Raw genomic sequence first — 15421 nt, forward strand, 5'->3', positions numbered from 1 at the left:
TAAATCAATGTATGTCTCATAATCGTTTAAATCAACAGAGAACCTTTTCTTCTTCATTACAATTCCTTTCTGATACATCCTATAGGGAAAATTCAAAATTGTATCATTGATGGTTTGGTGTGAACTTATCCATGTGTTTATGCACTCTTTGAATCGGGTTCATTCTCTGTGTGGGAATCTAATTTTTTGAAGATTCTGGCTTCTCTGTTTCGGTGCATAAAGGGTGGGTAGTGGGTAGCACCTTTCAAACTTAGAGGCTCTGATTGGACAGTTAATATCAACCAAGCATAATGGATTTTAGACTACGGAAATGTTATCAGCACTACTGTATTTCGATGATCGCACTCCTCACTTTATTAAAAGTACGGTATGCCCCGCACCATAGGATGATCCAAACCATCCATTAGATGGGCCACAGCCTAAATAGGTTGTGCCCCAAAAAGTATTTCCATAGGTTGACCCTAACCCTCCGATCTCTAGTGGACGGTTTGGATCATCCTATGGTGCAGGCCATACCGTACTTTATGTAATTATCCATCTCTCTATCTAACTGACATAGAAGATTCAAATCAATACCTATCGGATAGACGGTCCAGATCAGTCAAAGGTGGGACCCAATGTGCCCGAGTGGCCTGCCTCATTATATTACAATGAGGTCACATCCTACTAAGCACTATACACTATTGTTCAGTGTATATCCTTCTCAACTACCCAAAAACGGTCGTCCTTCCCTGTTCAAACTCAAAAGCTCCCTCTCCATCCCCACAAGAATGGAAGTACAAACCAAAACCCTACTCCATCCCTCTTTCTTATCCTTCTTTTCCCATTTTCTCATCTCTATCTTCTTCTTCTTCTTCTTTTTCTTCATCTCAGTATCAACACAACAAAATCTTGAGATGGGTCGAGGTAAGGTTGAAATAAAGAGGATAGAGAACTCTACAAACAGGCAAGTGACCTATTCAAAACGCCGAGTTGGGATTGAGAAGAAAGCCAAAGAGATCACAGTCTTCTGTGATTCAAAGGTCTCCCTCATCACCTTCTCAAGCACTGGAAAAATGCATCACTACTGCAGCCCCTCAACCTCGTAATTATTTATCCTCCTTTCGCCATCTGGGTTTTCTTATTTTCAATTTTTTTTCTACTTATTCTAATCTCTGTTCATTGGAAATAATGATAAAAAAAAGGTTAGTCAACATGTTGGATAAGTATCAGAAGAGTTCTGGTAACAAACTGTGGGATGCTAAGCATGAGGTAGTGTGGGATTTGATTCTTTCTCTTTTGTCTTTAATCTCTTCTTCTTCTTCTTCTATAGTTTTCTGCTTTACTGTCTTTGGATTTTGTTTTTGTTAATGTTACAAGTTCATTTATTGGAACCCCACCTTCCTGTTATAGTATCTCAGTACTGAGGTTGATCGGATCAAGAAAGAGAATGACAATATGCAGATTGAGCTCCGGTAGAAGCAGATTAGCAGATTTTTTTTTTTTGTCTTTTTACTTGGTTACTTGTCTATGTATGAATAGATAAAGAGCAAAAATGAATTAATCTCTTGTGGAAATGACTGGCAATGATTAAATTTTGATTTTTTTTTTTTGGTCTACTCTGTATAGGCATTTGAAGGGTGAGGATCTGAACTCTTTGCATCCAAAGGAACTCATCCCTATTGAGGAAGCCCTCCAGAATGGTGTCTCGGCCGTTCGGACAAAGCAGGCAAGATTTCTTCTTGTCTTGTCCTCCTTTTTTTTGGTACTAAATCTATTCATTCATTTGTATGAAGTCAAATTTTCTCTTTTGAATGCGCCAGATGGAGTTGTTGAAGATGCTTAAGAAGAATGTATGTATATAGATGAATATTTCTTCTTCTTTTTTCTTGGTATTTAGGTAAATCTATTCATCGTCAGCTTAATCTTGTGTGGTTTTTCGCTAATCAATTGGACAGGAAAGAGCTTTAGAAGAGGAAAATAAGCACCTCAGTTATATATTGGTAATGCCCTGAAAACTTTTTGAGAAAAAATGAACTTTGCCCATGTAATGGCTACTTTTATTATGCTTTCATTGTTCATGAATTTGGCCTCTTTGAATCTTCACAAACAAATTACAGAACTGAATGAACTAAATGGAGAGCATTTCAACTAAGAAATTATAAATCAGTGCTTCTTTGATCCAATTTAAGCTTTAATGATTACAAGATGCTTCTGATAACTAGCATTGCTATTGTTCTTGTTTACAACTTGCGATGGTCTGTAATGACTATTCTTGATTATTGAAAGCTTTTGCTTTGATTTCTGATCTGTACTTATTCTGATAGTGGGGTTTCTGTAGATTTTTTTGGGCCTGTGATTACTGTCTTTTATTATTGAAAAGATTTCCTTTGCTTTCTGATTTGAACTTATTCTGATAGTGGGGCGTTTGTATGTTTTGTGGGGTCTGTGATTACTGTTCTTTACTATTGAAAGATTTTTCTTTGCTTTTCTGATAAATTCCTTACTATTGAACTTATTCTGATAGTGGGATTTCTGTGAGTTTTTTGGGGTCTGTGATTACTGTTCTTTATTATTGAAATCTTTTCCTTTGCTTTCTGATTTAAACTATTCTGATAGTGAGGTTTTTTATTTTTTCTTTTCTTTTTTATCTTTTTTGATATTTTGGTACTCTTCTAAGAATGTATTTCCCCTTGGGTTTGCCAGCAACATCAGCACTTGGCCATGGATGGAAATGTGAGAGAGATGGAGCATGAAAATCATCAGAGAGAGGAGAGATTGTTTTTCACAGATGCATTTCCCCTTCCGCGTTCGACCAATCCATCCCAATTTGCATGAGATTCCATGATTTGAATTTTCCTTCTCTATTAAGACCTTTTCTGAATGGGTTGAAATGCAGATTATGTTTCTCAAATATGTGAAAACACAAGCTAATTTTTTTTGGATTATGGTAATTTGTGGATGTTTAAGGAGCTAGAAAACTGCCCGCCTTTATTAGAGCTGTGTCATGATCTAAAGATACAATATCAGTAGTAACAGTGTTGCTATAAGAACTTACAACTTATCAATTTTTTTCTCCTTCCCTGTCTTGAAATCCTTCATAATACAGTCCACAGGATAAAACTCTAATGCCCAGAGCTTATCTGGAGCAAATTGAAATACAGACATCAGATTTTTTTGCCAAATTTATATGGATTGGAAGGATACACAACATTATGAGAAAGTCTGATGGCTCAAGAGCGGCTATAGATATTATCGTTGCGCAATCTTAACTAAAATCTTGATATATTTCGTAATTCATGCTTCAGATGATACTGCAATTGTCTATCTTGAATAATTCTTTTGCTCTTAATGCATGGTGGAGATGCTGTAAGTCTCTTATGCTCATTTCTGATTTATTAGTGGCTGATCATCCCTTCAAACTAGGGGTGCTAGTCGGGCCGAGTTGAGGCTAACACTAGCCTAACCCGAGGTAGCATTCCCTCAACCCAAACCCAACCCAACCTGAGGCTCGGGACGAGGAGGGTCAACCCTAACCCACCCATCTAACCCATCCTATCCAAATTGGGTCAGGTTGGGTTCAGCCTCCATGGTAAGCTATAGCCTCAGCAACTAATTAATCTGCCATGAGCTTCAAATACAAATGCTTAGGATGGTTTTCTATAAAAACTCAAAAGGAGAGCATGGCATGTAATCTTCTACCATATACTAAGTAATGCTTTGCCATATATAGCTTCAATAGTAAAAATCTGAAAACCCATGATTAATGGGTCTCTAGAAAACACAGATGCTCCCTTATTCATCAGGTATGTGGTCCTTGACCCCCTTTCTTATAGAGTTTGGGCTGCCAGATATCTCTTTATTTATCTGGGTTTAGGCAGCCCAAAACAGCCTGCTTGTAGGCATTTTTGGGTAGCCTGGAAACCCATAATTCATGGCATTTGGAGCAGCCCATAATTCCCCACATCCAGATGTGGAGAAAACAAATTGTTTTTTTAACGATCTGAGAAATGGAAACTGAATTACCTTTTGGTTCCCCCAAAATACAACAACCAAACAATCACTGCATAACTATAATTACCCCTAGTTTATTTTGGATTTTGAGGAATGTTGAGTACAAAACTGATTATTTGACACCATTTCAAACAAAACAAAAAAAACTGATTATTTGACTCAAATTTATGTTTAATTTTGAGTCCAAAAATACAATCGGTTCTCAAAATCCAAAACAAAAAGGGCCTTAGTAGCCCCTTAAAATGAATTTCAGGGTGCAGTAGAAAGCAATAATTGATAACTGAGTAACTACAGGCAATGCATAGGTTCTGGACACAGTATAGTTCAAAGATCAGAGGAGAAAAGCATTATATGAAAGCATCTACTTTAAAAGATACAGCTTTATACCCCCAATTAAAAATTAGTTCCAATACAATGAATAAGCATACAACAAGACTACTTTCCCTCATTGAAAATAGTAAACAAAAATAAATAAATAAAACAAATAACCCATGGTTTTTCACCTACAATACAATCTCTTTGCAAAACCCAAGTGTATGGAAGTTGGGATTTTCTTGCCTTGTATTTCTTTTTGGAGGAGCTGAGGAAGAGTTACTGCTAATTCAGAAAAGACTCCCAAGTTTGTGGGAGTTTTATCTGAAATATCAGCCAAGAAAAACACATCATCTTATTTCAACTTCATATGAAGCCTGAAATATCACTTCCATCCTGGATTAGATCGCACCGATATCCAAAAATTAAAAACCATAGAAATCATGCTTATTCTTACTCTTTTATCTCTAAGAGCGGCCACTAGAATATTTTAATTCCCTGGATCCTACGCAGCGTGTCTGCAGATATGTCATGAAGCATGATGTTGTTGGCCAAAGCGATTTCAATTGATAAAACCATTCAAGCGCCCATTGAATTCGCCGCCATAAATATGCCCCATCTTTGAACGCTTAGTCTCCAAATATCTCTGGTTCTCCTTCGTTATTGGTGTTAATAAGGGGACCCTGCCAGATATTGACAAACCATAACCCTTAAGCCCAATGTACTTTGAAGGATTGTTGGTCATCAGCTTCATTGTACGAACACCCAGATCTCGTAATATCTGTAACAAGAGATAAATTCAAATGTCTGAATCAACTCTTCCAGAAATAACTAAAATATAGTAAGACCTTCTTGATACTTATGACCATTCCAAGCATGAAAAATATAAAGAAATCAGCAAGGGTCACGTATACAAAAAGATGGGTCTTATTACAGCTCTTTCAAGTTCTGGGTTTGTGCACTAAGTAAAACATAAGGAGAAAGATCGTAAATCTTTCAGGTTGAGATGCCATTGAACATGAATGGGATGTTACAGGACAAGCCATGGTTTTAAATTCAGGCCGAAGCATTTCGTTTCGGCCGAAATATTTCGATTTCAGCTGCTACCAATACAAAATCCACTGGGATTTGGAAAAATACAGGATTTCGCCAAATTTTGGGATTTCATTAATGTTTTGGTCGAAATATGCAAAATATGTAACTTTCATATAAAAAACAAAGACATTTTGACAGAAATCCTGACAAAAATCAACTCCACTCGCAGAAAAAGGAACCATGAGATTCCTCTAAGATATTTCTAAAAAATGGACAAAAAATAAAAATAAAAAACAGTGATGAAGAATATTGCTTTGATTTCAGCTATGATTTTATACAGAAATGTTTCTGTGATTTTACAAAATTTCTGCCGAAATTTCGCACCGAAACCGAAATGTTTCAGTTTCGCTGATGACCGAAACCGAAACCGAAATTTAAAACCATGGCCTTATCACAACAATGAGCCAACAATGGATGCAATGTCCCATCTTCTAAAAAAGAAAGTGTAGGATGCAGGATGTCATAAATCATAATAAAGACGGTAAATCCCCTATTGTAAGTTTTGAATGGTGTTCCCATCATCTTAAGTGTGGCAAATCTATATTTGAATTTTGACAACGACGAGCCTTGGGTTGAGTTTTCTTAAGAAAAACATTGAGAGAAGGGGGTCCATGGTCCTAACAGTATGAATTAAAAACAGTAGCTGAGCACAAAAAAATCCCCATCCATAATGCACAGTGAATATTATGTTGTCCTACTAGAGAGCTTAATAATTAGTTTCACAATGTATTTACCTGTGCACCAATGCCGTACTCTCGTGAATCAACAGGCAAACCTAGTTCCTCATTAGCTTCTACAGTGTCCCGCCCATCATCCTGCAAGTTGTATGCACGAAGCTTGTGGCCCAGACCAATGCCCCTTCCCTCATGTCCACGAAGATACACCAATACACCCTTTCCAGCAGCCTCTATTTGCTTCATGGCAAGTGCCAGCTGGCTCCCGCAGTCGCACCTTGCCGACCCAAATATATCTCCGGTGAGGCACTCTGAGTGTACTCTCACAAGAATATCTTGTCCATCCCCAATTTCACCCTGTTTCCATTATCATTAGCTTTGAAAATATTGACAGCAATGTTGAAAATGGTCTAAACAGTTGGGATGAAAGGACATAACTTTTTTTTCTTTTTTTCCCCTTTTTTTCAATTATGACGGTCAAAATATAAATTGATTAAATAAAGCTACTAATATTGGCACTACATTGTTTCGATAAGTGCACATACTCAACTTGTCTTTTCTTATTAACAGGCTTCTGAGAGTTTTTTGGGAACTGTAATAAGTAATAACCTTTGACAGCTGTTTCAGTAATAAAAGACAGGCAAAGTTTGTGCAATTATCAAAACATTGTAGCGCCAATATCGATAGCCTTAAATAAAGGTACAAAGGTCCCAACCAAGATGACACCTAATTATAGTAACACATGATTGAGGCTGTGTACTTGGATCCATCAGAAATTCAAGGGTACCACTGTTAAAAGAAAAAAGCGGAATGGAATTGTTGAGTTCTCTAATTTTCCAGGACTTACTTTAACCATGGCAATATGCTCAATCCCGTCTATCTGTGACTTGTAGCAATAGGCACGGAAGGGCCCCCACATTGTGGGTATGGGTGCATCAGCAGCCTTCTCCACTAACTTATCTCTCTTCCTCCTATATCTGCCAATAATATTTCATGTCATCACAAATGTTTTGCTCGTCACTTTAAATAACGAAAAAGAAAGAATCATATACTTTCTCCTATTTCTTTAGTTCCCCCATTCTGTATTAGTCTCCATTTTAAAAAAATATAAAAAATGTGCTACTCCTCTGTCTCAAGGATGTGAATACTTCTCTCCCAAGGGTGACATGATGACTACAAACCTGATTAAATCGGCAATTGATATAATTTTTAAGTTCTCTTTCTGCGCAAATTCACGGAGCCTTGGTAGTCGAGCCATGGAACCATCATCATCCACAATTTCACACAACACTGCAACAGGGTCTAAGCCTGCCAGCATAGCTAGATCAACAGAAGCTTCTGTGTGTCCAGCTCTTTTTAGGACACCCCCCTCCCTATACTTTAAAGGAAAGATATGACCTGGGCGATTGAAGTCCTCAGGCTTAGAATCACGAGATGCAAGAGCCAAAATCGTATTTGCCCTATCTTTAGCAGATACCCCGGTGGTTGTAGTTTTCGCATCCTACAAAGGCCCATCAATTGTATAAAAAAATAGAGTAGCCAAAAATTTCAACCAACACACAACATGTGGTCATAACCACAAATCTATAACTATAAAATGACAGCAAGTTCTTCTAATATTAATAGTTAAGTAGTGTAACTGATTCTCTATGCATCCAAATTTGGAATTGCAGAAGTAGGTATCAAAACATGTTAAAGGTTTAAAATTTGTAACTTTTGTTGGCATGTCAAACATTGCCAAAATTCAGTAATACACATTAATGAGAAATTGAACAGGTTGACTAGAAGAAATCATTGAGGCTTTAAAAAGGCAGAAAAGAATAAGTCCAGTGCTGACTTAAGGGTAATGATTCATATGAACTAAAGAAAAGGTACTAAGTTCGATTGTTTATTAGCATGCAGAATTAAACTCAATGACATTTATGAACAATACAAAAATAAAAATAAGCACCTAAACATATATGTAACAGGAAAAATCAGGGAAGTAACATTTTGCAAGTATTTCTAAATAAATGTTACATTTTGGATAGAAAGTCACATATTAAAACAAAGAGACATCTGTTTGAAAAACAGAGGGTGCCAATATCAGCTCCCATATTTGTCTGAATTACTTTTTAGTACCAGAACATTGAGAACAAAAGTCTAATTTCAACTAAAGTTTAATCCTAGTAGATAAATACCAAAATACATACCACTGAGACTGTGAAAGCTGTACAAAGTTTCTCCTCATTCTCCTTTTGTGATACCATCAAAGGAAGTTGTAACCTCTCTAGGTCATCTTCTTTCATGCTCACGCACACAATTCCAGTTCCATGCTTTACAATAAAAGCCGTAGCTTCAGGTGTTACCAAAGATGCTGCCATTATAAGATCTCCTTCGTTTTCTCTGTCTTCATCATCTACAACAATCACATACTGAAAGATCGACGGAACTCAGTAAAAACTAAAATAAATACAGCAACCAAAAGCTAGAAACGGAAACCATGAAAAAACAAGGTTTTAAATTTCAGTTTCGGACATAGCCGAAATCTGGTAAAAAACAACAAATTTCATTATTGTGCCGAATTTTCAGAAAATGTCTGAAATATTTCGGTAATTTCTGAAATTTCGGCCAGAATTTTGCATTCTGGCCGAAATTTCGGATTTAGGTGGTTTCGGTGTCGGTCCCAACCGAAATCCGAAATTTCGGTATTTCGGCCGAAATTTAAAACCATGTCAAAAAGGAGGTCACTACCTTGCCTTGGCGGATGTCTTCAATGGCCTCTGGAATCGAGGAGAATCCTTCAGAAGGAAAATCCAAATCAAATTCATCATTATCAGCAAAAAAATCATCAGTTGAAGGAGTTATGTCTGCTGAAAGTGCTCCAAATAATATCGCATCAGCTTGAGTCTCTGTACTAGTCGACAGATTTGATAGTTCATTAGTAAGCCTACTTTGTCGATCAACCAATTTGTCTTCGGAATAAGATAGAAAATCATCTTTCTCGGATGTTTGCGCAGTTTGGGATATGCCATCAGATCTAAGACTGAAACATGATGTTTCCCTCGAATTGATCAATGCCAAATTTGAAGTGCTCTTATTTGCTCCAAGTGGATTCATGAAGCGTAACCCTCTGAACTCCTTGAAGCATTGTGTCCCTCTAAAGATAACATAGCAAAAATCAAATTTTCATACAGTAAAAAAAAAGCATAAACAAACACAAGAATAAATAAGGTCTAATAAGGCTACAACAATCAACTTGAATGAGAGAAACGAGGTCTGGGTTTTTATACAAAATCCTCACTTGTTCAATCAACTTTTATAGGATCACGAGTGGGCTGGGTTTGGATCAATATTTTACCAGCGCTAAAAGCTCTTTTTTATCAGGTCACTTCAAGGTAATAGGCTCATTCAGCTCAACTGAGTAGTTTTTATCCAATATTTTCTATTTATTGGTTTACAAGTTATTAAAATATACAGTCAAACCATCTATTTTGTACCTTTTTGGATAGGTAAGCTGGGATTAAATCATCTATGTTATATCATGAACTTTTAAAATAGTGACCAAGAAATTTCATGGATTTTGTTTGTGCTTGATTATTTCCATTTTCTTATGATTATATTGGCAGTTATTTTTCTTCTTTATTGTAGTTTTACTGTTAGTACATTGTATTGTACAGTAAATAATATTTATGTGGATCAACCTGCAATAGGTATGCTGTTGACTACTACTCAACTCAACTCAACTCAACTCGACAAAGCCTTTGTCCCAAACTAGTTGGGTCGGCTAAATGGATCCTTTAGAAAATTTTCATGAAGAAGGTGAAGGGAATCTACCGGCTCTAATCCTGGCTCTAGTTGGGACGTGGATCATTTTCTTCCATTCTAATCTATTGACTACTAGAAGATTATTTTTTATTTTTTATTTTCGTTTGTCTTTCTTCAATGATGGAAAGCTAGCACCAAACTATCAGTAAGTGTTAAGATCGATTACATCTAAGTAATGCTTATAATAGCCCATACATGTGGTTCTCTTCTTCTCAGCAATTTCCTCCAACATCACAAGTATCAACAACACTCTAATCTCTGATCTCCCACGCTACATTTCCCCTAAGACCTAGGTATTTATTGGTCTTTTACAATGAGGAGAAAAGGACAATCTGTTAGTGTTGGGAAACATACCACTTTCTCTCTCACTCAATACCCACCACCTCTCAATCAGTCAATCACAAGAAGGGAATATAATGTTTCTTCTAGACGTTTTTTATCTTTCTGCATTTTATTCTTGATTTAGTGAAGGTTATTTTCAGTTCTATGTTTCGATTGATGGGTACAAGACAGCATGGTGAAGAGTATTTGGTTTGGATAGTTTCCTAAGCCCAGTCTCTTTTTCTTTTGCTATTCACATTTTCCCCGTCATTCTCGGTTGCCTCTCTCCCTTTGTTTCTTGTGGGCCAATCATTGGGGTTTGGCCCTTTGTTTCTTGTGGGTCAATCATTGGGGTTTGGAAAGTTTGCTCAGTTACAGTTCTAATACATTGTCTACCATGCTATTTCATTATATTTCAATTTGGAGGTCTGTGATTCCCTCTCTCTTGATGACTGTTTCGTTTGCTATATTCACTTTCTTTTTTCCCAGCTCTAGTTCTTCTGTATTTGTGGATCAATTGTTGGTCATTCTCACCTGTCTGTCGATGGATGAATCGCTGAACATTATTCGATACTACCTGTCTATATCCTTTTCTTTAGTCCATTTTTTTTAATTGGTATTGTGGATTTTTTCCCACGAAAATTTAGATTAATTTCCCTTTTTTATGGAACTTCCTGAGACAACTATTACAATTAAGAGTCAAAGCTCAAGAAGACACTTCCTAGATTTTAAGGAATTGGTGTTTAGGGTGCATGTAAAACACTCATAATGAGGAAGTATTTGCACATTCAGCTTAACTGACCTTATAGCGCCTTTGAGACCCAAAAGGATCATATAGACCATCCACATTGTGCTAATGCGCAGAAGATGGATTTTGGTTAGTAATGATCATATATAATTCTTTTTTTGTAGATTCATAGGTGTAACTAATGGAGTATAGAATTTTGAACCCATTATGAACCTGAATTATGTTACTTCAAGAACATAAATAATCGGAGTAGCTTCGTTTGAATTTGGCATGTGAGTTTATTCCAATCCATATATGATGTTTGAAGTATAAGCTAGAAGTGGTCTGTAGAAGAAACAGAACAGTAATCCTAAATATGTCGAAAAAGAAATTGAAATACATAAAAGCAATACTAACCTAATTGACAACAACGACATTTCTAGCTTTGAATTAGGAAGAAGACTAGATAGGAGACCTGCCATCTCAAATGAATGATATTCCAAGCTGCATCAACACATAAGAACATTCAATTGATCAAATATTGTAAGTTTCAAAAGCAGCAAAGAGAACTACAATGTGTCTAAATATGATTAAGCTTCTAAATGAGATAATTAGATAAGCATTATATATTCGCATAATAAATGGCGTATATATCAACTGTAGCTGCCAAAATTGGTTAGGGGTAATGATATATGGAAAATTCATGGTAGAAAATGTTAAACCGATTTCGTAGTGCAAGAGACCACTTCCATTAGAACGAAAAAATAGGTTGTGCCTCAACATGCAGATTTAAACAACAGAACTAACTGTTGTTTATGAAACACAAATCAAAGATAACCAAACACTTTTAGAAAATAATTCAACTAATAAATCATCTGCATGCCAAAGCCGTCAAATGATACCAAATGTGAGATACCAATCAAACCTTCAAGCAGAGTTAAACAACAGAATTAACTGTCACATTTTAAGATTTCATCCAAAAAGCAGAAAACCAACGATTTTATGGTAAAATATGGGATTTGCTAGCGTCCATTGCAGAAGGCATTTTGCAGATGCTCTGTTGCATCTGACTGCAGCCACAGAAGGTTACTTTTCAGTAGATTTTGTCTTCATTCACGAGGTGGCTGCTGTCAGATCCAACAGACCATCCGTGAAATGCCTTCTGCAATGGACGCTGAACTCAAAGTCTCAAACTCAAAAACAACAATTCCAGAAGAAAAAATAACTTAAAACTAAAAATAAATTCATTAAAGATAACTCGCCACAAAGTACGAAATATACTTCTATCTCTGCACAGGAAACTTCCGTGAATAAAAATAAATAAACAAATAATTGAAGGTCCCTATGGATGAAATCGACATGAAACCATGGAATCGGGAGGTCAAATGGAAAAAAAAAAAAACTTAACATCAAACCGAAAAAGTAGAAAAGGAAAAAGTGAGGGGAAAAGAACCTATTGCACGATCTGATTTGTTAGATAGACCTGACTAGATATTTGATTATTATTGATTAGTGAGCTGATTTTTCTAATTTATAACTTAGTGTATGGAACTGGCTTGAGTAATTTGATTTCTATTGGTGATTTTTTTTTTTTTAAGACTTTGAATCTTTGTGAAAATCTAGTTGTCACATGAATGCTACTTGATGTTCATTTTGTAAGAACCTATTTACGCTCTTAAAGTTCCCGAAAAAGGACTCGCAAACCCTAATTTTGCACCAATATTACAAGCTACCATGATATGATAGCATGGATCTACATAAAAAATGCAATCAACATGACATGATGACCTAAGTTTCATTTGAAATATGTGATAAAAGTTCAGAAGAAACATATACAGTTTCAATTGGCAAAGTTAATTCGAAATCATATAATCAGCAAACAAAATTATGAACATTGAGCTTTGAATCAACCTTGTCTGATGAATAAGAACACGAAACATAACAAAAATTCCTAAACATTCGCAGAAACAGCGTAATAACAAACCCTAGGTACGATGCCCTAACGAAAGGACTCGAATTCGATTTAGGTTTTTTACAGAAGAAGAAAAAAAACAGAGAAGAAATACTAAAAAGATACAATTTTTTTGAAAAAATGGTACCTCCTTTGAATGAAATACGTCGCCTCTAGGTATAGGATACTGCCGTAGAAACAATCTTGGAGATAAACAGGAAAAAAAAATGACCTAAAATAGTCGTCTTCAACCTCCGAGTTAGGGTTTTTAGAAACTAGAAAAAATAGTGTAGAATTATCTAGAGAAAGGAGGGGGTTTTCTTCTTTTTATAGAATACCACATACATGTACTGAGATGAGATACTCTTTTTCTGGCCACCTTCCTTTTACCCGTCTCCAATTTTGACCCTTTTTTTTATTCTCTTGACCCTCTTCATTTTTCACGAAGGAAAATGATACTAGGAGTTTAGGGCAACCGTGATTTGTTAGCTACTGCATTTGAAATTTAAAAAAGGGAGATGACTTTTTGCACCCCCGCTGTAGGATTATGCATCCCCTTAACGTGATTTTGAATAAAGTCTGCCACAATTCACTTTAAAAGAGGAGGGCGCATAATCCTACAGAGGGGGTGAAAAACTCATCTCCCTTAAAAACTAGGAGTGATTTGATTAAATAGTTAGTCAAATGATATCTGGTGGGCGTCTTGCCTAAACCCAGCTTACTCAATAAAAAAAAAGAAGTTAGTCGAATGTAAGAAGATATTTGCTGTAGAAAATAATAATTCAAATAAGGGATTTGCTAGGGTCCATCGCAAAAGGCATTTTGCGGACATTTTAGACCAGCCACATTTGTCTCCATTCATGAGGTGGCTGGTCTAAAATGCGACAGACCATCTGCAAAATGCCTTTTGCGATGGACGCTAACAATTCCCTTCAAACAAAATTCATATATACGACAAATTATATGGTGTAAGGCCTTACAACAATAAAGCCTTTTACCGTGTAAGTACCACCCGACATTTGATCCAACAGCAGGTCCTCAAAAAGCGAGCTATTGTTGGATCAAATATCAAGGATGGTACCCCTACCGTGTTGTTGTAAGGCCTTGCACCATACTCCATATATACATAGAAGAGATTTTACATGGAGTGTGGCCGTGAAGTACAGTATTTTGCAAAAAATATTGTACGGCCCGTTTCATAGGATGATCTAAATCGTCTATTTGATGTGCCACAATGTAAATAGGTTTGTACCCAAAAAAAATCATTTCCATAGGATGATGCTAAGCCTCTGATCTATATCGGACCTTCGTATTATGGAAAACTCTATGGATTGGAGGGTTGGGATTATCCTATGGAAATGATTTTTGAGACACAACCTATGTACGTTTTTGCCCATCAGATGGACAGTTTGGATCATCCATGGCGTGGGCCGTACAGTACTTTTTGAAAAATATTGGACTATACGTGCTTACACCATGTAAAATCTCATCCAAACTACTTATTTTCAAGGGCATAACCTCCGCCACAAATGAACAGTTTGGATCATCCTATGAACTGCCCCCCACAAATGAACAGTTTGGATCATCCTATGAAGTGGGCTGTTTTGACCCAACACATGAACTGTCGGTGGATTTTGTCTTGTTTATTTAATTCATCTAAGGTGGCTGTTCACTTGTGCAAAAGTCAGCCACGAAATGCCTTTCCGACCAAATAACTTAGCAAATGTTTGAAATTACTCTCCCTAAAAACATACTAAAAATTAATATTTTATAGTCAACCTTTTTTTTTCTTTTCTTCTAGTGATGTATCCATCTCCTTTCCTACTTCTTGTGCCCTCATCTTCCTTCCACTTTCGGTTGACAATGCTTTGACCAACTCATTGGATTAGGAGGAGTGAAATACCTTAAAAGCCCCCAATTATTCAAAAACTAAATTCTATGATAGTAGAAAGTGATTTTCCAACGGCAAAAGGCCTTAAAAGCCCCCAATTATTCAAAAACTAAATTCTATGATAGTAGAAAGTGATTTTCCAACGGCAAAAGGCATTTCGTTGATAGTCTGTCGCATGTCAGAGCAGCCACATCAGCCACATAGCCTCACTTTTCAGCAGATTTTGTCATTATTCACGAGGTGGCGAGTCCGACGTGCAAGACTTTCTGCAATGGACACCCTAGCAAATCCCTTAATAGAAACTAGAAAAAAAAAGGGAAAATGATAGCAGCACAACCAAGTTCTAATAATTACACTGACTCAGCTTGTCTTTTCCTTTTCAGTAAAATCAAGGTTTTAGTATGTAAAATCTAGGATTTTGCAATCATGGATTATAAAATCCATGTATCCAAACGACTAAGCTCAAATTTTTCCTTAGAAAATATTAATATACATAGTACAAGAACTCTTACTTGTGGGTGTTTTTTAACCTATTATAATGAAGATATTCTTGCTAGGTATGGGCCACAATACAAAGACCGCCATTATTTGGGTGTTCCTATCATAAATGTAAGATCTTGAGTACAAAACTATGTAAGATCAATTTTGGG

At 36.3% G+C, this 15421-nt stretch overlaps 1 protein-coding gene and 1 pseudogene across 3 annotated transcripts; one reads left to right on the plus strand and one right to left on the minus strand.

The window, feature by feature from the left end:
• Positions 1-725: 725 nt before the first annotated feature.
• On the plus strand, positions 726-3057 carry LOC143864731 (agamous-like MADS-box protein MADS9; annotated as a pseudogene). Its single transcript, XR_013241351.1, has 7 exons — positions 726-1084; positions 1185-1251; positions 1393-1454; positions 1609-1708; positions 1803-1832; positions 1938-1982; positions 2686-3057. The product of XR_013241351.1 is annotated as an agamous-like MADS-box protein MADS9 (transcript).
• A 1298-nt stretch (positions 3058-4355) lies between these two features.
• LOC143864715 (bifunctional riboflavin biosynthesis protein RIBA 1, chloroplastic-like) lies at positions 4356-13324 on the minus strand. 2 transcript variants are annotated; one of them, XM_077375495.1, is made up of 8 exons: positions 13226-13324; positions 11347-11433; positions 8808-9213; positions 8267-8488; positions 7256-7575; positions 6922-7051; positions 6135-6431; positions 4356-5086 (listed from the first exon to the last, which is right to left on the minus strand). In XM_077375495.1, the coding sequence occupies exons 2-8, from the start codon at positions 11409-11411 to the stop codon at positions 4868-4870; spliced, it is 1659 nt and encodes a 552-aa protein (XP_077231610.1). In that variant the 5' UTR covers positions 11412-11433; positions 13226-13324; the 3' UTR covers positions 4356-4867. The 2 variants fall into 2 exon arrangements, with proteins under 2 accessions (XP_077231610.1, XP_077231611.1); XM_077375496.1 differs by lacking the exon at positions 13226-13324 and adding an exon at positions 13029-13196.
• Between the last annotated feature and the right edge of the window lie 2097 nt (positions 13325-15421).

This window comes from Tasmannia lanceolata, unplaced genomic scaffold, assembly GCF_043159265.1.
Source record: "Tasmannia lanceolata isolate RefF3 unplaced genomic scaffold, GAP_Taslan_0.1 ptg000054l, whole genome shotgun sequence".
NCBI lineage: Eukaryota > Viridiplantae > Streptophyta > Magnoliopsida > Canellales > Winteraceae > Tasmannia > Tasmannia lanceolata.